The 21,925-nt window shown below is 38.5% G+C and overlaps 1 protein-coding gene across 6 annotated transcripts in view; it reads left to right on the plus strand.

Moving 5' to 3' along the window:
- The window catches only part of vps13a (vacuolar protein sorting 13 homolog A), a 40,513-nt gene that overhangs the window by 6,899 nt on the left and 11,689 nt on the right, over positions 1-21,925 (plus strand). For 2 of the 6 annotated variants that reach the window (XM_043246082.1, XM_043246084.1), the window contains 43 exons: positions 17-123; positions 199-370; positions 1,234-1,296; positions 1,438-1,570; positions 1,665-1,759; positions 2,253-2,395; positions 2,748-2,958; positions 4,085-4,199; positions 4,306-4,442; positions 5,104-5,236; positions 5,315-5,432; positions 5,502-5,646; positions 6,329-6,413; positions 6,498-6,661; positions 6,835-6,991; positions 7,261-7,340; positions 7,914-7,973; positions 8,092-8,278; positions 8,353-8,469; positions 8,551-8,654; positions 9,003-9,170; positions 9,538-9,845; positions 9,982-10,129; positions 10,215-10,356; positions 10,864-10,985; positions 11,082-11,251; positions 11,612-11,835; positions 12,334-12,665; positions 13,421-13,774; positions 14,606-14,707; positions 14,788-14,940; positions 15,023-15,281; positions 15,717-15,877; positions 16,031-16,134; positions 16,273-16,558; positions 17,275-17,685; positions 17,766-17,870; positions 18,472-18,618; positions 18,694-18,825; positions 18,916-19,049; positions 19,806-19,892; positions 21,032-21,161; positions 21,268-21,497. In XM_043246082.1, coding sequence (XP_043102017.1) covers positions 17-123; positions 199-370; positions 1,234-1,296; positions 1,438-1,570; positions 1,665-1,759; positions 2,253-2,395; positions 2,748-2,958; positions 4,085-4,199; positions 4,306-4,442; positions 5,104-5,236; positions 5,315-5,432; positions 5,502-5,646; positions 6,329-6,413; positions 6,498-6,661; positions 6,835-6,991; positions 7,261-7,340; positions 7,914-7,973; positions 8,092-8,278; positions 8,353-8,469; positions 8,551-8,654; positions 9,003-9,170; positions 9,538-9,845; positions 9,982-10,129; positions 10,215-10,356; positions 10,864-10,985; positions 11,082-11,251; positions 11,612-11,835; positions 12,334-12,665; positions 13,421-13,774; positions 14,606-14,707; positions 14,788-14,940; positions 15,023-15,281; positions 15,717-15,877; positions 16,031-16,134; positions 16,273-16,558; positions 17,275-17,685; positions 17,766-17,870; positions 18,472-18,618; positions 18,694-18,825; positions 18,916-19,049; positions 19,806-19,892; positions 21,032-21,161; positions 21,268-21,497 — 6,935 coding nt within the window. The remainder of the gene's footprint in view (positions 1-16; positions 124-198; positions 371-1,233; positions 1,297-1,437; positions 1,571-1,664; positions 1,760-2,252; positions 2,396-2,747; positions 2,959-4,084; positions 4,200-4,305; positions 4,443-5,103; positions 5,237-5,314; positions 5,433-5,501; positions 5,647-6,328; positions 6,414-6,497; positions 6,662-6,834; positions 6,992-7,260; positions 7,341-7,913; positions 7,974-8,091; positions 8,279-8,352; positions 8,470-8,550; positions 8,655-9,002; positions 9,171-9,537; positions 9,846-9,981; positions 10,130-10,214; positions 10,357-10,863; positions 10,986-11,081; positions 11,252-11,611; positions 11,836-12,333; positions 12,666-13,420; positions 13,775-14,605; positions 14,708-14,787; positions 14,941-15,022; positions 15,282-15,716; positions 15,878-16,030; positions 16,135-16,272; positions 16,559-17,274; positions 17,686-17,765; positions 17,871-18,471; positions 18,619-18,693; positions 18,826-18,915; positions 19,050-19,805; positions 19,893-21,031; positions 21,162-21,267; positions 21,498-21,925) is intronic. The other 4 variants (XM_043246083.1, XM_043246085.1, XM_043246086.1 and 1 more) reach the window with 2 other exon arrangements.

Below are 21,925 nucleotides of genomic sequence, written 5' to 3' on the forward strand. Positions count from 1 at the left end.
TTTTGTTGTTTTCTAGTACGTCAGCATTCTGGAGCTCTTGGGGTCAGTGGATATGATGACCCGTAACCTCCCATACAGGAAGTATCGGCCAGGCGTGGCAGTTCACACTAATGCGCATCAGTGGTGAGCGCGTTTGGAGATTGTGGTCTTGAATTAATTTGACGAGGCTCTGTACTTACTTTTTTGTGGTTATCGCAGGTGGCGATATGTGATCACAGGCGTTTTAGAGGTCAACGTCAAGCCCCGCCTTCACATGTGGTCGTGGCAACACATACGTCGCCATCGGCAACATGTGAAAAAGTACAGAGAGATCTATAAGAACAAAATCACCAGTAAGAAGCCTGCAGAGAGTCTGCTAAAGGAGCTTGAGGTGGGTGAGCACTGAGCATGCTCAGTAAAGACAGGTCACACAGGGGTTTTTTTTTTTTTTTGTTTTAGTTTAATAGCTTTTTTAAGGGGTTGGTTGACCAGACTTTTTTCAAAGGTTTAATTGTTTATGGGGTGCAGAGTAACGTGTGTCTGTGTGTTTTTCTTTATTTTTTTATTGCTATTATTTTTATTTATTTTAAGTTAACCATGGTGACCATAAACCATGTCTTTGTAACCTTAAAATATTAAAATATTTTTTAAATATTAAAAAATTATTAAAGTATTTGAGTGTTTTGTTTTGTTTGTTTCGTTTGACAGCCGTAATCTTTGTGAACTTGTAGATGTTTTGTACCATGAATTGAGAAACCTATCTTTTGTTTTTTACGTGTTTATTTTTTTTAATGGCCTTTTTTGTGGTTAGTAGTTAAGTATGGTGACTATGAATTGTCTTTGTAAACTGTCAAATATAATGGTGTTTAGCTTTTTTGCTTTCAGTCACTGAACTGGCAAATACGGCTGTGTTTAAGTTTTTTATGTTTTGTTTTGTAATTGGTCGACTGTAGTCACAACGATCTTTCTTTGTGAACTGGCAAGAGTTGCATTAAGACTATTTAAATGATTTTCTTTTGAGACGGAGCCTCTGCTGACCGATGCATAATGCGTTACTTTACATAATTAAAACAAATTGCAACATACTTTTTAAAACTTTCCATAACTTTGGTATGCCTAACAGTGGAGTTCTGTTCTGATCACAACAGATCTGTTTCTAACACCTTATTTAACGTATTTTATGTGTGAGAAACCAAATAGGAGTGTTGTCATTTTTGTGACCTTTTAACCTTTTGATTTATATGCATCCTTTAGGAGACTGAAAGAACCCTGGATATTTTCAACATCACAATGGCGAGACAGCAAGCTGAGATGGAGGTGATGTGACAACACATTACTATTTTCTCACACAGTCACATCTGGCACATTTTAAATGACCTATAGCTCGTATCAGTGAAAATGCAATCCGCTGGCTCAACTAGCAGAGTATCTTGGTTTGAGCTGTCTCTGGTGTTGTAGGCCTCGAAGGCGGGGCTCAGGATATACCGTCCTGGGGTGAAGGTGGAGGAAGAGCAGTCACAGGGCTGGTTCGGCTGGATGTGGGGCTGGTCTGGAGAAAGCAGCTCACAAACCAAAGATGTCAAAGCGGGAGGTTTGTCTGCCCCCTGTATCTCTTTATTCCTACAGAGGGATGCATGTGGATATTTTCTGATAGTAATTTCCGCTCGTCGGTTCGTATCTCTCAGGCTTTGATGAGCTGATGACCCCGGCGGAGAAAGCCAAACTGTACGCTGCTATTGGATACAGTGAGACGGCCGTCAATCCGAATCTGCCAAAAAATGTTAGTGACAAACAATCATAACATAAGCACTACCAAACCTGCATTTATTTGATCCAAAATACGGCAAAAATAGTAACATGAGCATCATTTCTTGACTCCAAGCTTTTGAATGGTATAGTTCACAATGTTACAAAAGCTTTTTTCAGATAAATGCTGATCTTTGGACCTTTCTACTCATCAAAAAACTGTTTTAAATATTGATGGTGAGAAAAATCATGTGAGACTGAACACTGGGGTAATGAGGCAGAACATTTAGCTTTACAAAGCAGTTATTTTAAATGATAAAAATATTTAACAATATTACTGCTTTTTGCTGTATTTGGAATCAAATAAATGCTCGGTGAGCAGAAGAGAATTTAAAAAACAAAATGATGTATAAATTATTATATATATATCTATATATATATAGATATAGATATAGATATATATGAAACTACACAACCTAGTTTCACGGGAAGCATCACACCTCTGACTTGCATTTTTGTTTTTACAGTTTGAAAATATGAAGATAAATTTCCAGCTTAATCGCCTGTCTCTGTCAATCAAAGAAAGCCGAGAGCAGGCGGAGATAATCAAACTGTCCATCATTGATCTGAAAGCCATGCTGACTCAAAGACCTGCGGCCCAGGCAATAAAGTACTGTGTTCCCTTCTCAAGTCCACTCATCTCAGCCACTTTTATTTATTCAACCTAAAGGAGTTGTCTATGCTCGATGCAACTTAGTTTCACACCTCCTGTTGATAAATGCTTAGATTTTGTTCCTTAATTGTGAAACGAGCACCAAGCTCATTTACAGTAATGCGCTCACAATGAAAGTTCATGGGGCAAGACACTGCGCTGGAGAAAACTTTGCTGTAACTTTCTCAAGTTGCACCTTTGGCTTTTAACCAAATGTTTCGGCTCTAGAATCACTTGCCACATACACTTCCTTTTTGAGTTCCTGTAACCCAGAGCATGCCGTTGTGTGACGTAATGCTTTACTTGTCAGGATCTCTGCTCTGCTGTCATCGTTTGAAGTGACTGGTCTCCCGCGAGGCAAGTCTGCCCCCATCCTGCTGTCTCCACGTCATGTGGAGGGGATGAAGGACATGATGAAAGATACACTACTGAACCTCATGTTTGAGACCAACCCACTGGATGCGAGCGCGGACCAGAAACTCCGCATTGAGTCCCAGCCGCTGGAGATCATCTATGATGCTGTGAGTGTGAGGGAGCATGTCTCTTTGACAAACGCTTTCAAACCCCTTTTGCATGTAATATTTTCTTGAGATTGAATTAAAGCGCCCCTATTATGGGTTACGAAAGGTTCATATTTTGTTTTTGGGATCCCAAGCAACAGGATAAGATGCATGCAAGGTCAAAAAAAAGACTAATTTTCTTTATAATACTCATTTATTTTGACCTTATTTGTTGCCAAACAATTCGTTTAATGATTCATTTTTCCAAACCCCTCCTTTGCATGACGCTTATCTTGATTTGATTTAAAGCAGTGTTTGTGAGCTTTCAACGCTCCTTAAGCAGCATCTAGTGACAGAATGAATTTGCATTTTCATTCAAATTAAGATGAAAATATTAACATGTGGGTGAGGAATATGCTAATGTTTCACCTTGATGTCAGCGTGAAACGGCTTGGGATTCGTTTTAAAAGTGACTCGTTTCAATGATTCAGTCAACTTTTTCTTTTGAGACACAATAACTTTAAACACAGTGCGCTTTCAGATTTAAACACATTGATAAACACTTAATCTTATTTTTTTTTTTTCCTACATAGTTCAGCAGCAGTTATATTTAATCTGTCACAATCTGATGCCAGTAGAATATTAGAAATATTGAAAAATTAAAGTTATTTTATAAATTACTTTATTAATATTAGCTTAATTAAAAACAAACAAACAACAGAAAATATGTATACATTTCACAGCTATAATAATTTGTAATAATGTTTACACTCAAATTTATGTAAAATTATTCTCTTTTAAATGTTAAATTCCCATGGTTTTAGTTTAGGGGGAAAATGCAGAAAAAGTCTATTGAAGTCTCTTTAAAGGTAGTTGATTACAGGTTTAGGAATGAAAACTTGGCCCACGTTGCGTTCACAAATGCATGCTATAAGTGACTTAAACTTACAGCAGTTGCAGAGATGTTGTTTGCGTGGAGCAGCTAATGAGCAGGCCGCTCATTTTATTTAGTTTTTCTTTACGTTTTTGTGATATGAATAATTAATCACAAGCCCTCTGCAGTTCCAAAACAAACCCCGTTAGAGAAGCCCTGCTGGGAATGGGTAATGGATAGTGCATACAAAGTGTTGTTTTGTCTGTTTTGTAGATGACGGTGAACAGTATGTCGGCTTTCTTCATGCCTCCGAAAGATCTGCAGCTGGATGAACTGACCAACGCCACCCTCATGAAGCTGGAGCAGTTCAGAGACAAGACCTCCACAGGTGTGTGTGTGTGTGCGCGCATTTACACTTACGTGCTTTCCTTTACAGCGTGGATCAGCCCAAAAAACTTGTACTAAGTAACTTGTAACTTGTTCGTCATACACAGGGCTGATGTACATCATTGAGACTCAGAAGGTTCTGGATCTAAAGATAAACCTCATGGCTTCATATGTCATTGTACCGGAAAATGGCTTTTATGACCCCAAACACAACCTTGCCATTTTAGATTTGGGTCATTTCCAGGTAAAAACCTGTCACAGTCACAGTTAAATATACACTGTATTTCTGTACACATCATAAATAAACATTGCATGCATGTATCATGTAAAGAAAGACGTTTATTTTGGATGAGATTAGCACAAATGGACACGGCAGTTTTAATAAGCTAGGTTTCACTGAAGCGCTTCATGTCATTTTATATCAAGCCAAGCAGCAGTCAGAAAGTTTGAAAGAAGTGTGAACTCCTTGTTTCTTGGGGATTGCTTCCCCAATTAGGCTTGTTTTGAAATCAAGATTAAGAGAAGAAGAAAAAAAATCCAGCAAACCGGCAAAGCTTCGTGCTCACAGTTGGCAAAAAAACAGCTTTTCAAACTTGGGGCGATTTAAACCCATCCACAAAAAAAATAATAAAAATGTATTTTTAGTACTGTCAGAGTTAACTTGTGTGCTTGTTTTTGACGCAATCATTAACAACATCTATTCTGCAATGGCTTTTAATAAGAGGAGAGTACATCTTCCTATAGTTCTGTAAACCATTATTAAATTTAGCTTTCTTTATAATATCGCTTTAAGTACATACCTATTTTTTGTGCAAAATAAACGCTTCGTACATGAAAATACATGGTTCTAAAAATTACTAATGAGAATGTTTAATCGGCTGAAAGCGTGTGCTTGTTGTGTGTAGATGTCCAGTAAGAGCAGAGCCGACCTGCCTCAGCTCTCTGCGGGGAGCAGCACTATAGAGGACATCATGTCTCGAGCTTACGACAGCTTCGATGTCCAGCTCAGCAGTCTGCAGTTCCTCTACACTAAAGCAGGTGCGCAGGCTTGATCTACACGATGCTTGACGTAACATGGACCTTACAGGGTTTTACGCGTGCTGTGTGTGCCGTCAGGTGGCGACTGGAAGCGGGCTCGTCCGCTGAGACAGTCTGCTTTCCACATCCTGGAGCCTGTGGACCTGAAGGTGGTCTTCAGCAGAGCCATGGTGGTGACGGACTCACGGATGCCCAAGTAAGCGGCGTGTCCCCTGTCTGGTGTGCCCCGTCACGCGTTATTCGTATCTAATGTTTTTGTGTTCAGGTTTAAGATTTACGGTGAGCTCCCTCTGCTGTCTCTGCGTATCTCTGATGATAAAGTGCGTGGTGTCCTGGCATTGCTCAGCAGCATTCCACTTCCTGAGAGTCGCCCGGCGTCCCAGATCAGAGCGGCACAAGTTACACCCAAGGTAATTATAAGAGTGCTTATGGGTGTGTCTTCCTAGACAAATATAGACAGGATTGTCATTGTTATTGTCACTTGACAAACTGACCTTTTGGTTCTTAAATGTTCAGCATGTAAATATTAAAATTTAATGCAGCAAATGATGGGTACGGATTATTGCGATTAAGTTATATTGCTTAAATAAAATTATATATTATGCAATAAACAACAAGGCTGTCAGTAGAATGAAATGTTGCAATCAGGAACTAAAACTTTAATCTGCAGTCATTGTGACTTATAACATGTAATATGTATTATTTATAATATATTATTTGTTATTGTTAAATTAATTGAATTTATTAATATATAAATTAATGTTTATTAATTATGTTTTGAATTAGCACAATTATCAAATAATATTAAAGCTAATTAAAAAAAAATTCCCCTGATTTCTGTAGGCATTTATTTGAACAATTTCAGTATTCTCACAAATTTTTTTTTGTAAATAATATAATTAAATTATATATAAATAAATATGTATAATAAATATTTCCTTTTACTTATTTGATCGTTTATCAATAAAATGTCCCAAATGAATTCACAAGCAATTAGACTATATTTAGATCTGATTTATTTGAACATATTTCTGTTTTGCTTGCGTTTTTTTCTTGCCACTGTGATTTTTTTTTTTTTTTTTTTTCCGTTAGGCCTCTAAACGAGGAACAACACCTCAGCTCACCCCTCGAAGACCAGCCATAGATGACCTGCGCGCATCCATCATATATGGCTCAGGTCAGACGCATCTTCAAGCAGTACGAGTGATAAAATATAAAGGTCTACTGTATAAATCAAGTATCGTTCCTTTGATTTGTTCAGAGGAGGAGCTGTTCTTCGATGCCCCTAGTTCACCGATCGAGGATCTGCCGTTCTTCGAGGCCTCGTCCGACTCTCTGCAGGGTTCTGATAAGCGCCAGTCCATGGTGCTCAAAGACCCCAAGAAGAACATGACCGAGTTCCTCTTGAGATTCGAGATCAACAAGGTCTGATTACGCCCTTGTTTATTGTATTTGAACTATTCTTTTTATATTTAGAGTTTCAACCTACGCTTTTCTTTTTATAAGTAAGGTGTATATACTGTAGGGGTTATTTTATCTTAACCTTTCAAGGCTTCTTTAGTTGAAGTGACGTTTTTCTGTCCCTTGTTCTCCTCTAGCTATCCGTTCAGCTGTGTCGTTTGTCAGGCAGACAGGAAGTGAGCGTGCTGCACCTGTTCATCGACGGATTAGGGACAGAGCTCAAGCTTCGTACCTTCGATATGTCGTCGTACACCTTCCTGCGAGAGATCTGCCTTGAGTGTTCAGAGTACTTGGGTAAGTGCAAGGATGCATTAAATTCATCAAAAGACAGTAAAGACAATTACTATGTTGCAAAAGATTTCAATTTCGAATCTGTTGTTTCGAACTTTTTATTCATGAAGGGTCCCGAAAAAGAAGTATCTTGGTTTCCACAGAATACGAAGCAGAGCACAACAATGTTTAATACTGATGATAATAATAATAATAAAAAAATGTCTCGAGGCAGATTATATTAGGATATTACGGATACTGTTAAACGGTTTCTGTTTGTGTATTTCGTGAAGATTCTGAGGACAAGAAAGTTCACCTGATCACCACTCTGGATAATACTGAGGAAGATCTGCTTACTTTGGAGTATGTCAAGGTAAATTAGGCGTTCTCCTTCTATGTATAAGTGCTTCATGAATATGTTTCATGATTCTGTATGTTGTGAAGCATCCAAGCAGATCTCTCTGGCAGAGCTTTCTTGGTTTTGGCTGGGTCTCAGCTGGTGGGTGTTAAAAGCCTAGTGGGAGACCGCCTTTGCGAAGGCCATTTTATAATTTTAGCTTTAATAAGCCAAACATTAACACAAAATTAGAGCTAATTTTGTGACTCATGATGATGACTCATCTTCTGTATAGTTCTGCTCTCAGTCAAGCTTTGACAGCACAGATCTGGAAAGCATTAATATCTATTCATTCTATAATTTATTATCTCATTGCTTAAAGTAAACATTTAATTAAGTCAAATTTAAACATTCAAAAATGTAAAAATATTTTATTTCATCTAGTTGCCAAGGCAACATTTCTTATTTTCATTTAGCTAACATTAAAACAAAACTATATAGGCGTATTATACTATTATAATCATTCAAAAACGAAACAAAAAAAATACTATAAAAACGCAATATCAACGTAATTCTATACAATTCTAATCATACTTTATTCTTTTTCAGGCGGACAAAAATGCACCCGATTTTAAAACGATGTATAAAAATACAGAGCAACTAATCAAGGTAAGCTTCTTCACAAATCAGAGCTCAGAATTCCTCCAAACACATCACAGAGCTTAAACCGCACCCTGAAAGTCGCAAAAGATTGACGCTATTGTTAAAATGCGCTTCTCTGCACCAGGTGAATTTCTCCTCGCTGGATGTCCATCTGCACACGGAGGCACTCCTCAACTCCATTAATTTCCTGAATAACCTCCTCCCGCAACTGAAGAAAGAGGCACAGGAGGAGCAGCCCGTCCTACCCAAGGAGGAAGAGGAGGAAGAGGAGGAGGCAAAAATAGAGGATTCTGCTGTTGCCAAGAAATCTTGTAAGAATTTTGTGCGGCTTATCGTTTGATTTATCATGGTATAATTTGCGTCTCTTATAACTGTTGTTTTTCAGCGTCTAAGAAATCAAAGTTTGAGGATGTGGTGAATCTGCACATCCGAGCAGACCTCAGCTGTCTGAAGGTCTTCATAAGAGGAGAGAAGGCCAGGATCTCTGAGATCAGCATAGAGGGTAAGGCACGTTTCTGTAAATGTACATGAATACAGTAAAGTTAGGATACGTTACAGCACTGCGTGTTCTCTTTTATGCCAGGGTTGGTTTCTGAAGTTCAAATGAAGAAGAAGTCTGTAGAGATTCTGGCTAACCTGAAGAACATTGTCATTCTGGATTGTGACAAAGAGGCACTATATAAAAAGGTAGAAAGTGCTGTACTTTTCAAGGATTAATAAATCATAGATCATAAATCAAACATTTTTATGTTATTCTGCTTGAAGTGTTTTATAGTGTTAGAATAGAATAGATCGAAACAAACAACCACCTATTTCATATTTGATTCGATTATACAATTCTATAAAAACTGTTTGTTTTTTTGACAATGATTAAAAAACTTATGTTCATGTAAAAAATGCTGCAACATTAGTACCAACTTACTGGGCTAAAAACGTACTTTTTTAAATGTGTTTAGTTTTGTATCATGCATTTAAAAGGTGAGAATGTGTGAAGGAATTGATTAAGACTAATGATGGGATGATGACCGTATGTAGGCAGTGTCGATTGCGGATAAGGAGGTCTTTGATTTCCGCATGGTGAACCACGTGGATGCAACGGAGGGCGACGCCTACACAGACATGCACATTGTGGACACCAGTGTAACTCTGACTGTGGGCTGCATCCAGGTCATTTTCCTCAACAAGTTTGTGTGCTCAATCCTGGTAAGTGTTCATTTCACAGTTACCACTGCATCTACCCTTTTTCCTATAAAAAGAACAAAAAATAGCAATAATAGTTATTGTAATTTTTTTTGTTGCACCTACAAATACTATATGTTTTTAAAAAGAGGAGAGGGCCTAGAACCGAACCTTGGGGGTCGTCTACAGTTTCTTAATGAAACAAATTGCTGTGTAGGGGTTTTTATTTGTTAAATATTTAATTTCACCTCTTTTTCAGTGTGTATTGTTTGCTCTGTAATTAATTGGACGATCATGTGACTTCCTTTTTGAGTTTTATTAGCCTTTGCGTTTATTTTAGCTTATATTTGTCTGTTGATTTACTGATCTCTCTTTATTTTTTGCTCCTCAGGCATTTATTAATAATTTCCAGGAAGCTAAAAATGCATTGGCAGAGGTGACAGCCCAGGCAGCAGAGAAAGCAGCCACGGGAGTTTTGGAGCTGGCCGAGAGAAGCACACGTATCTCCCTGGATGTAGACATCAAAGCTCCAGTCGTCTTCCTCCCACAGTCCTCCGTTTCCCACAACGTCATTGTGGCAGATCTGGGTTTAGTGACTGTAAAGAACCACTTTGAAATCGTCTCCTCTCCAACACACACCAAGATCCCGCCTGTCATAGACATCATGGTTGTGGGACTGAGTGATCTTAAAATGTACAGGTTAGTTCAGCGTTTTCAGATCAATTTACTTGTTTGAAGTGATCCACAAATTAATTCATGTAAATTTTTCAGTGATTTAAAATTATATTTCAGTGGTTTGATAAATGAGGTTTATGATATTTCTTTATTTTGCCAGGACCACATACACAGATGGACAGTTTAAGAGTGAGATTCAGTTACTTAAACCAGTCAACATGGACCTGTCAATCAAACGAAATCTTTCTGCCACCTGGTATCACAGCATACCTGACATCCAGATCAATGCACACCTCAAACCCATGAGTGTAAGTGCATATTTGTGTTCGTTTCTATGTCTTTAGCTTGTAGGTATGATATTGCAGCTAACATTAATGTGCGGTTTTTTTGCAGCTTATCTTGAGTCAGGAGGATCTAACTATAGTGCTGAAGACTCTAAGTGAGAATCTGTCTGAGACTTCTGAGGCTCCTCCAGCTCCATCCAGCTCTGACAAAGGAGACACGATTTCTACCAAGGACTCTCAGAGTTCTGGAGGTATAAACTGCACACAAATAGTTTGTTAACTTTTATTTATTATTAATGCATTAAGCATGCTTTCAAGCATAGCATAATTTAATAATTCAATTTAATGACTTTGCCTTCAAAACGTTGTTTGCTCATTATCATGAGATATGTGTCTTTGTGTGCATCTATCTATCTATCTATCTATCTTAGTGTATGTAAATATATATGTATGTGTGTGTGTGTGTGTGTGTACATTAAAAAAATCTTTATAATGTAAAGTTTTTTTATTTTGCCTTTTGATTTACAAAGATAGCATCACTCTCTGAAATATATACAGTAATTGTTAATGATTTTAAATCATTTTAATTTAAAGCTTTTTTTATAATATTTAGCACAAAATTACTCATGTCTTTATTAATATAAACTAATTTCCTAATTTGGGATTTGGATGTCTTAAAAAATTCATAATCATAACGTGTTTTTTTTTTTTTTTTTTTTTTGGCATAACAGTATATATATTTTTTTATTGTGTTGTAGGGAACACTGTTGTGACCTCAGCAGTGGTGGAGGGCCAGAAAACAGGCAAACTAAAGAACACTCTGAAACTGGACTTCAAGTTTGACTCCATGACAGTGGTCCTGTACAGCCCAAACAACGAGGTGACAAAACATACTCGGTTCATTGTAGATGAGAGCGTAACAAATACATGTGAAACCAGGTTTAAATATGATTGTACTGTTTGTATGTTTGTACAGATCCAGTTATTAGACTCCCGTGATGAGAGTTTAAAGTTGGCAGAGTTCACGTTGGGCACCATCTCCACCGCTGTGCACATGTTCTCTGACAGCTCCATGAAAGCCTCCCTCAAACTTACAAACTGTCTGCTGGATGACAAGAGGCAGAGGGTGAAAATGATCACATCCAGGTAAAACTCACACAGATCAGTTTGTGTTAAATTTTATGTGTAAAAATGTCCTTCCTGCCCTGTACAATTTACATTAGAGTAATTTTCTTCTACAATACATTGCATTAACAACTAATCTATAAACTAAAAAAAATCATCATCAATCATTTCACTCATTGTGACATTTATATTTTAAACCTTTTTTTGCACAAAATATATGCTTGCGTAATCATTAAAATTAATCAAAGAAAGAACCAGCTGTTTAATTGATTTAATCGATTTTTAAAAATTGTTAGTTGCAGCCTTATGTTAAATAAAGTTGTTCTTTCAGTCGCTAAATCAATCTCGCTAACTGTATTCCCTGATTGATTTCTGCTCTAGGATGATGGCGATGCGTCAGGGCAGAGAAGGTAATGTGATGGTAGACGTGAGTTACCGACAAGGCCGGGACGGCACCGTGCTGGACACCCTGGTTCAGGACATTTATCTGTGCGCCAGTATGGAGTTCCTGCTCACCGTGGCTGATATCTTTCTTAAAGCTATGGCAGATGGCTTCTCTGGTCCCCCTAAAAATAACAAACCCACCAGTTCATCTAAAGACCCTGGTTAGTGACTGCACTTCAGTACCACCTTGATAAAAAACGCTCTTCTTTAAGATAGCGATATTACACTTAAAGGCATAGTTCACCCAAACATTTTAATTTGATGTTTATCTACTTGCCCCCAGGGCATCCAGCATATAGCTGACTTTGTTTCTTCAGTAGAACACAAACAAAGATATTTAACTCAAACCATTACAGTCTGTCAGTCATATAATACAAGTAAATGGGCACACAATCTTTGAGAGAGAAAAAAATAAGCGTAGACAGATCCAAATGCATCTCGTGACGATGCATTGAGCTGGGGGGGAGATAAGCATCAAAATGTAATTTTTGTAAAGTTTTGATCATTTTGTTGTCTGAATATTTCAACTGAACGAAAGAAAAAACATGTTCTAGCTTGATGCATTCTTTATTAACAACACTTGATAAAAGCAACGTTTTCTAATTCGATTGATAGAAAAGTCTATCAGTGTTGAATCAGTTGGGTCTTTCTTTTGCTAGCGGTTCCTGCTGTGCCAGTGGTAGCCAAAAGTGAGATGAACATCGTGGTGAAGAATCCGGAGATCGTTTTTGTGGCCGACCTCACACGCGCTGAAGCTCCGGCTCTGGTTATGACCACTCAGTGTGAGCTGGTGATGAAGAACGAGCCCAGCGGTCAGTCGATGACTGCTGCCATTTCGGACCTGAAGGTGGTGGCATGTCCCCTCCTGCGAGAGAAGCGGGAGCACAACGTGACGACGGTGCTCCAACCCTGTCAGGTGTTCTTCCAGAGCAGCCAGTCACCTTCCCAGCCTCAGACCATCGAGCTGTCCATCAGCTCCCTCACGCTCAAGGTGAGGCTGAACATGTGAAACTGTCATTATTTCATAGTTTGAAATCTTAGTCAAAATTCTGTCATTAATTACTCGCCTTCATGTTGTTCAAAATCCATAAAACCATGCCAATATGATGCGATTTGATGATGGGAGAGTCTGACCACTGTGCAAAGTTTTATCTCACATCACATATATTCTCAAAGGGCTTGTCTCATCCTCCCTGAACCACACCATTGAATCCTGGCATTGTCGACTTGAAAATGCCATAACAGAATGTCATGTGGTCATTCAGTTTATTCAGGTAGTCGGCTGACTTTATTCTTTGGACCTGACTAACTGAAGCAATCTCAGATCACCTGTTTGCTTGGTTAAATCCAGGTGGTGACTTTTTTTGGACAGGCATTGTATTTTTGATTGAATCTGAGAGCCCTCTGACCCTTCATAGATATCACGGATATTACCACGATCAACCGGGTTCAATTGTAATTTGACGAAGCTACGAGTTTGCTTTCTGTGTGCAAATAAAATAATAATAACATAATTTATTCAACAATTCTTCTACCAGAGTTACTGACAAGTTCCAATTTGCAGAGTACCCTTGAACATAATTAACATTAATTAGCATTATTGGATTTCATCATGTGCGCACTTGTCTGATGAACATAAACAATGCTAAGCTTTCTTATTTTTATGAAAAATATCTAATTTATGCTTGGAAGATGCTTTTTTTTTTTTTTTTTTTTTTAATTTTTTTTTTTTTCCTGTTCCCAAAGGTGTCTCCTATCATTATAAACACGGTTATCACCATCCAGTCAGCATTGAGCCCTGCAGCCGAGACGCCTGAGGAGCTGGAGAGTCCTGTGCCACAGGATCTATGGGAACGTCGCAACCTGAGAGACCTAAAGCTCTGGTTCCTGGAGGAGGAAGAAGAGAAAGTCACCCAGTCTGTCATTCCACTCATTCCTCATGGAGAGTCTCTCAAAATGAACATCCACTCAATTTGCCTGACGCTGGAGGCCGGGGTGGGCCATCGCACTGTGCCCATGCTGCTGGCCAAAGCCTCGTTCCAGGGAGACGTGAAAAACTGGAGTACTCTCATCAACCTGCATTGTCACCTGGACCTGGAGGTCAGAGGATATTGCCATACATTGTGCATGTATCCAATTCAGTCACAAAACTCTAGACAGCACAGGCTAATAGCCCCTATACATGCAATATGCTGGCAATCACATCATTTATTACATTGCACAAGCTCATTGGCAAATAAAGAGATTGCTTGTTGAGCATTTAAATAATCTAGCTTAGTTTTTACTGTAAACTTGTCCTGCTGTGTCTATTTGAGTTTCTTTTGAAGCCCTCCACCTCCCCCAGAAGCATCTTTCTAAACTGTGAAACTGAACGTCATATTGCGTAGCTTGTTACAATTAATCAAAATAATTTAATTTAATTTAATTCCATATATTTTTGTCTGTTAAAAGTTATGACACACAGTTTTACTTAGCTTCTAGAGGAGTTTTAAAGTACCCCTTTTATGGGTTATGAAAATTTCATGTTTTGTTTTTTTTTTGAGTCGCTAATAACATGCGTGCAATGTCAATATGCATTTTATTTTTTTTTATTTTTACCTTACTTGCTCAACGACTCCCAAATGATTCATTCAACAATGAATTTTTCCAAACCCCTCCTTTGCGTGACACTAATCACTAATTCATCATGCTTATGATGCCTGATAAAGCAACCTTTGTGAGCTGCTTTGTGTACAGCCGTTACCAGGGAAACAGATGTTTTTAAAGTGGCACCTTGTGGCGAAGAATGAATTTGCTTTTTTGTTCAGACAGGCACAAAAAGACAAGAAGTGGGCACACAATATGCTAATGTTTCATGTTGAAGTCAACTTGAAATGGCTTGCGATATTCTAGTTTTTTTGTATACTGTAACCAGTTGCTTGTTTCCTGTAGGTGAATTATTATAATGAGATGATGGGTTTATGGGAACCACTGTTGGAGCCACTGGACGATGAGGAAAAAGACGGCTTCAGACCATGGACTCTAGCAATGAAGGTTACCCTTCGTTTCATGCCTAACCTGTTACTGACATAACTTTTCATGAGGTCAAAAAACAAATAATGTTATGTCTACAGATGAAGAAGAAGCCAGTATCATATTCTGGAGTGTCTGATGAGGTGGACGGCAGTGTGCCTGATTATAAAACGGTCATCAGCTTCACAAGTAAAGACCAGCTTAACGTCACCCTCTCCAAGTGTGGCCTAAACATGCTCAGCAACCTAGGGACGGTAAGAGATCGAGATGGATGAAAAGGGCTGGCTTTCTCTGAGGGATCTTTCAGATGACTGGTTCTTTCTGTTTGCTTTGCAGGCATTTGCAGAGGCCACAAAGCAGACCGCTGAGTGCTTTCAAACAGACCAGGCTCCAATTGTGGTCAAAAACCGCTTGGGTTTGCCGTTGTCAGTGTTGCACAGCGAAGTGTTTAGACCCATCGGTAAGGAGTCCAAAAATCGTGTGGTGGAGCTCGAGGATGGAGAGAGCCTGAATATGGACTACACCCTGACCGCTGAGTCCAGTGACCAGTTCTCAGCCATGACCAGCCTCAGTGCCAAGAACTACATACAGCCCAGTAAGACTCAGTCATAACCCTTTATGCATGACCGCTATATATATATATCTCACAAAATTCCTGAAAATAATGTTTCCAAAAGGATATTTTTACAGTAATGCAATAGAACTATTATTGGATTCCCAAAGAACCTTTTTGGGCGAACAGATCTTGAAAGAAACATTGTTTTGAAGAACTTTGTTCACATTAAAGAACATTTTGTAGAATGCTAAATGTCCATTGACGTAAAGGTTTTTCATTGAACTGTAGATGCCAATAACAAGTCTTTTTCAATATATTCAATATTCAATCTTCTTCAGTAAATTAAATATATACAGTCTAAAGGTACACAAACATGTGCCAGATTACATTTAATTAAATTTAAACCTGCGCGTTGGATTCATTTTATAGTTGCATTCGGCAAAATCCATTTATTTATTTTTTCCTCTCTTCCAGCGCCGGTTGGCCACACTACTGCAAGTGTGATCCCACTAATCAAAACCGGACGGGACATGTACAGCGTCATGCACCGTGACTCGGGCGTCACGCGCTTCTTTGTCTGTCAGATTTACACCGTCGAGGGAAGCAAATATGTCAAGATTCGCTCTCCTTTCCAGGTGGATATATTTAAAACCTACAAACACACAAGACTCCTCATTAAGCCTACACACATGTTTATGCTGTTTTTAATGGTATTTAGTATTTAATAAATGGGAGTTTCATCGTATAGTTGACCGTTCAGTTGTTATTGTTTTCTATTGATTTTCTAGATTATCAATCACTTTTCGGTGGCGTTCCGTGTTTTTGAGGGATCTGAGTGTCTGGGCATCTCTTTGCCTACAGAGGAGTTCTGTGTGCCTCTGGGCTCCTACAGGTCAGTTACAGCACAGAGAAAGAAGGGATGAAAAGCTAAAATATTAATCCTGTTCTAATTTACATTGAGCCTAATTCATTCTTTCAACATGCACATGTCACTTAAATGTATATTTTGCCGTTTCCAATTGTTCTACAGAGCTGAGCTGAGCCTGCAGCCTGTAACCGAAGGCGAGGAGCAGTACGAGCGCTCTGAGGAGTTCACTTACACTGAGGTGATTCAGAAGCCCGGAGAGCGTCTGGAGAAGACCTGCCATCACCACGGAGACAGCGCCCAGATGCTGAAGGTCAACATGGTTCCAGTTCCAGACGCTTTGATGTCACACAGCACCGAGGAGGAGTTTGACAAGCCCATCATTCTGCACCTGTGGCCCACCGTTCTCCTCCGCAACCTCCTGCCGTACCCCATCACCTTCAAGATAAAGGTACAAGACACCACACCGAGTCATGTATGTGTGTTTTCACTCGGGGCAGTTATACTACAGTTAAGAGAGATAGCCACGGTATTGGTTGTCTACTATATTAGAGAGATTAAATTTATCTGTTAATTTTGGCTACAAATCTACTGATGTTAGATAATTTAACTGTGCAGGCTCATTTCCTAATTTTAATATATTTAAATGTAATAAATAAGACAAATATAAATATCTGCTGATCAGCACAGATGAATTAATTATTTTAATGATCATTTAACTGATTATTTTTTATTTTTCTAATAAGTTTTGATATTTTAAAATTGTATAATGGAGATTTATTGTTTGTTATTAGCCATAATCGAAGTATAATCTTATGAGTGATTATAAATACAAGCGCACCCCAAATAATTATAATAACCTGATCACTTTAACGCTTGTTTAACAAGTAATTTTTTTTAATGATTTAGTTGTTTTCATCATTTAATTCACTATAAAACTATAAGCTATAAAAATCCATAAACATGGTCACACTAAAATAATGAAATTAACTATTATGTTTGCCTTTAGACTATCCTGTTATTTGTACACTTGACAGCTGTCTTAATCATGAATCAGCTTCTGTTAGATATTATGAGCCAAAGTCTGCTTGGAATTTCTATAGAACAGATTGAAACTTCTATCTAAATTTTATAGTTCCTTGTTTTACAAAACCGTTTTGTTTACAGGGCAATGGCGATTTTCCTCCTTCTGAGCTGAAAGCGGGTCACTCCTCCCAGATCCACACGGCGATCATGGACTTCTCCACGCTGGAGCTGAGGCTGCTGGGATACCTGCAGCAGGACTGGGAGTCCAAGTACAGTCTGTGCAGCGAATGTGACGAGATCAGCTTCATCAAGTTCCGCTCGCTGGGAGCGGACGAGGAGACGGAGGCCAGGCCCGAGCTGGACATCGCTGTCCACGTGAAGAAGGAGGAGGGTCAGGTGGTGGTGGCCGTCCACTCCCCGTACTGGATGGTCAATAAGACGGGCAGACTGTTACAGTACAAGGCGGATGACCTTCACCGCAAACACGCAAAGGACTACGACATGCCCCTGCTCTTCTCTTTCAAGCCGCGCAACTTTCTGCAGAACAACAAGGTTTGGAAGAACGTCGTCAAGCGGGTATTAGACGTTCAGCTGGTGTAACTGATCAAGTGTCTGACTTCTGTTGTTTACAGATCCGCTTGATGATTTCAGAAAGTGAATTATCGGATGATTTCTCCATCGACACTGTCGGGAGCTACGGTGACGTCAAGTGCAAAGGGAGACAGAAGGATTACATGGTGACCGCTCTTTCATTACAGATTTTAATACATCAAGTCAGGGAAATCAAAACTCATTTTATTAATACTTGAGAGTGTATATAGAGAGAATATACATTCATTTTGAGATAAGAATGAAATCCATGTCAAGAGCCATTTGTTTTTTTTTTTTTTTATTTTTACATTTTGATATTGTTTAACCAAAATTAAGCTAAAATAAATATTTTAATGTTTTCTTTAAGGTTTATATGTAAATATTTAATATATACATCTAACACTTACATTATATTAAGTAATAACATTAAAATGTTTAAAAGATGATTAAAATTACTAAAACATGAACTAAGAATAAAATGAAAACTGAAAAGTTAAAAATAAAATGAAAAATGACATGTATTAATTAAAACTATAATACTAAATACTAGTTAGTGCTGTCAAACAATTACATCAGAATAAATATAAATATAGAATAAATATATATATATCCCATCTTTTTTTTTTTTTTTTTTGCTATTCAGCATACTTAGTTAACTCACAAATATGTCCGATTACAAAATCGGGTTTTAAATGCCGCATTGGCTTGAATTGACTATTTGCTGAGTAATGTTCGGTTTGCTGTCAGGTCGGAGTGAAGATTGATGCGACCAGCTTCAGTTTGACCCGGCTGGTGACGTTCCTGCCCTTCTACATGCTGGTGAACAGAACCAAACACGTCATCCGAGTCTGTGAGGAAGGTCTGGATCAGTGGACAGAGGCCCGACCCGGACAGGTCAGGAATACAACCGACTGCACCAGGAGGAACGTTCCTTCTCTGAGTGTTGAGGTTTATCCGTCTGCTTCTTAGGCTGCTGTTCCATTCTGGCCAGAAAAAGATTCAAAGAAACTCCGAGTCAAAGTGGAGGGCTGTCAGTCATCGCCACGGGCTTTTTACTTCCACCATCCAGAGAACTGCCTCCTGCTGCATCTGGACAAAACCGTGAGCTAGCGTTTCCTTACACAGGCTTTAGAGACACCAGAGCACGCTGTCCTTCGATTTTATTTGTTTCTTGTTTCCTCTTGGTTGTAGTTGGGGGGTATTATTGTGGATGTGAATCTGACTGAGCATTCTGCCGTGATCCGGTTCTCTGACTACCACGATGGGGCCGCTCCGTTCCTCCTCATCAACCACACTAAAGACGAGACGCTGCAGTTCCACCAGAGGTGAGGATGACGAGCGCCAGGTCACAGTATAAGAGCTTGGAGACACAGTGAGACACAGCAGTAAGGAGGACAGTCTGGGGGTCTTTCCTTGCAAGGATTTAGGTCTTATTCTGAATTAGATTAGATGTATGGAAATAGGGATGGATTGTAGTTTGCTAGAAATATGGGGTTCAGATTAAATGGTTTGTCATAGTCTTGGAAGAATCGGGTGTGGGTGTGTGTGTGTGTGTGTGTGTGTGTGTGTTTTATAATTACAAAAAAAAAAGGTGCAACACAAACTACAATTTACACTTACACTTTTCTTTCTGATCACCCAAAAAGTTCTCTAAAATGTGAACATAACATATCATTAAATATTAAATCTCACACAATGTTATTTTTATTTTAATGTGTATTTTTGGCATAATGTGTTTTTTTTTTTAATATTAGGGATGCTGCTAATAAAAATAAAACAAAGTGTTCAGTTTTGCATGTTTCAAGTCATATAAATGTAACTGTAAATAAATCACTTTAGAAATTGGCAAATAAGTACACATTTAATTATTTGCTGCTTTTATTTTTTTTGTAATGAAATGAAATGAATCTTTGCTCTTTTAGCCTCCGCTGAATGTTTCCACCGTGTATTCATTTTTAAATGCTTTAATTGTCTGTTTTGCAGTGTGCTTTTTATTTTTGCTTACTGCTATGTATCTGTGTTGCAGGAGTGTTTCATATTTTATTTTGTTGCATTTTTGTCGTATCTTTCTTTCTTTGTAGCACCAATAAGCGGAAAGCTTCGACTTGGCTTCAGGACGAGAGAGTGGATCTCTCTCTATCGCTATGTGAAGAGACTGAATCTCTCTGGTACACATTTTTACACACAAAGCGATGGCGGTTGAGACGCATGAAACAGTATCGCTTTCTTTTCCTTGCAAGCTAACATGGGATTTGGTGAAGGGAGCTGCTCGACCCCTTCCAAAATACTTTTGGGGAAAACACGAGTGCAGTTATGAGACAATGAGGCTTTAACTCGTTTTTCTTCCACAGCGTGAGGTTGCAGTCTGAAGCGAATCTTTCTCTCCTCGATGGTGATTTTACAACAGAATCTTTGGACTAAACAACAGAAATTAACCTACATGCTTTTTGATTCTGTGCTTACAGCTGCTTTCGTTTCCACTTTCTAACAAATGAAATGTTCACTTGTGTCTCAGTAGAACTGAGGAAATACAGAGCATGAATTGTCTTCTCTTTTTCTCATTGGCCACTTGGTTATTGTGACTTTAGCTGCTTTTATAGGGAAGTTAACTGCCAGTGTCGTATATCAAGTGTATATTATTTTTGTACTATGGGCCTATGATTTCTGTGGTTTCTGTAAGCTGTGTTGTATCTATAAGCACCTGCCTGCTGCGGCTGCACTGACGTCACAATTTCAACTTCATCTCTCAAATGAGAAAGTGAAACTTGTGGAAGTGTGTCACTTTTTATATAGTCTAAACAAACTTCAACAATCTCTGTTGCAAAAAAATCTCATTAGAAGGCTCACCAAAGCTGCATTTATTTGACAATTATTTAAAAAATGCTGTCATATTTGTTTATTATTATTATTATTATTATTATTATTATTATTATTATTATTATTATTACATTTTAAACTGTTTTGTATAATTTTTTTATATTTTAAATTGTGATTTAATTCAAGCTGACTTTCCAGCATCGCACAATCGTTTAGAAATCATAATATGCTGATTTGCTGCTTATGAAACATTTATGTTCTGTTTAATATTTTTGTTGAAACCATAATACACGCTATTTAGGATTATTTGATAAATGGAAAGTTTAAAAAAAGCAATTTTTTTGCAACAATTTAAATTACTGACCTTGGGGAAAGTTAGTAAAAAAATTTTTTATTGCGTTGTACAGAATTAGTTGAAGTTTGTTGCAGTTGTTGGATGTTTTGTGATGATGTTATGTATTTTGCATTAAGTCCGATGGTTTTATTCTAGCAGCTCTCAGGCAGAAATGGACGAGCTGGCTCCGGGTCAGGCGGTGTACTACACGTGGGCCGAGCCCACCGGCTCAAGAATACTCAGCTGGAAATGGGGCAAATACAAAGGAGAGCTTAAGAGTGAAGAGGTTAGCGATTTAAAGAATCTGATGATTAATAACACGTGTAATTGTGATAAATTGCATTCATTTCGAGATGTGAAACTTCATCTCCCTGTTTTCATTTGTTCTGTAGGACCAGTTGTTGGATGTGAACAAGGAGGGAAAATTGTTTGTCGTCTCATTTTACGAAGGCCTCCAGCGCGTGGTGCTTTTCACCACAGAGCCGCGTGTCTTCAAGAAGATCCGCGATAACGAGAAAATGGAGCTGGCTGAACAAGAAACCTGCATCTCGTTACAGAACATGGGCGTTTCACTGGTCAACAACACCAGCAGCCAGGAAGTGGCCTTCATTGGCATCACCAGGTACTGCTCCGGGTCGTGGCGGCACCTTTCACGACAAGAACGATAACTGAAAATTGCCAATGAAATCTGACAACAACTGCAATAATTGTTGTTTCTTTTGCTGAAATATAGCTTATTTCTCAGACAAGATCAGCCAGTGCGCATGAACAGTCCTAGACGCTTCTTTTAGAAAGCTGACTGATTCTATAGCAACCAGAACCTCTAAAGACTGATGCGTTGACTTCACAGATCAGCGATTGGCTATTTTATTTAGAAGGCGGGGCTTCTTGTGATCGATCAGCCATTTTACATTTTAAGTTGCTTTTTTCACCATTCACAATTATACAAGTGACATGTCTTTAGTTTTTGGCACAGTGCTGCACAGTAGTTTTTGGAAACAGACATTTTAACCGCTCCAAAAGTGGCACTTTTATGAATTTGCATTTTGT

Source organism: Puntigrus tetrazona, chromosome 8, assembly GCF_018831695.1.
Source record: "Puntigrus tetrazona isolate hp1 chromosome 8, ASM1883169v1, whole genome shotgun sequence".
Classification (NCBI taxonomy): domain Eukaryota; kingdom Metazoa; phylum Chordata; class Actinopteri; order Cypriniformes; family Cyprinidae; genus Puntigrus; species Puntigrus tetrazona.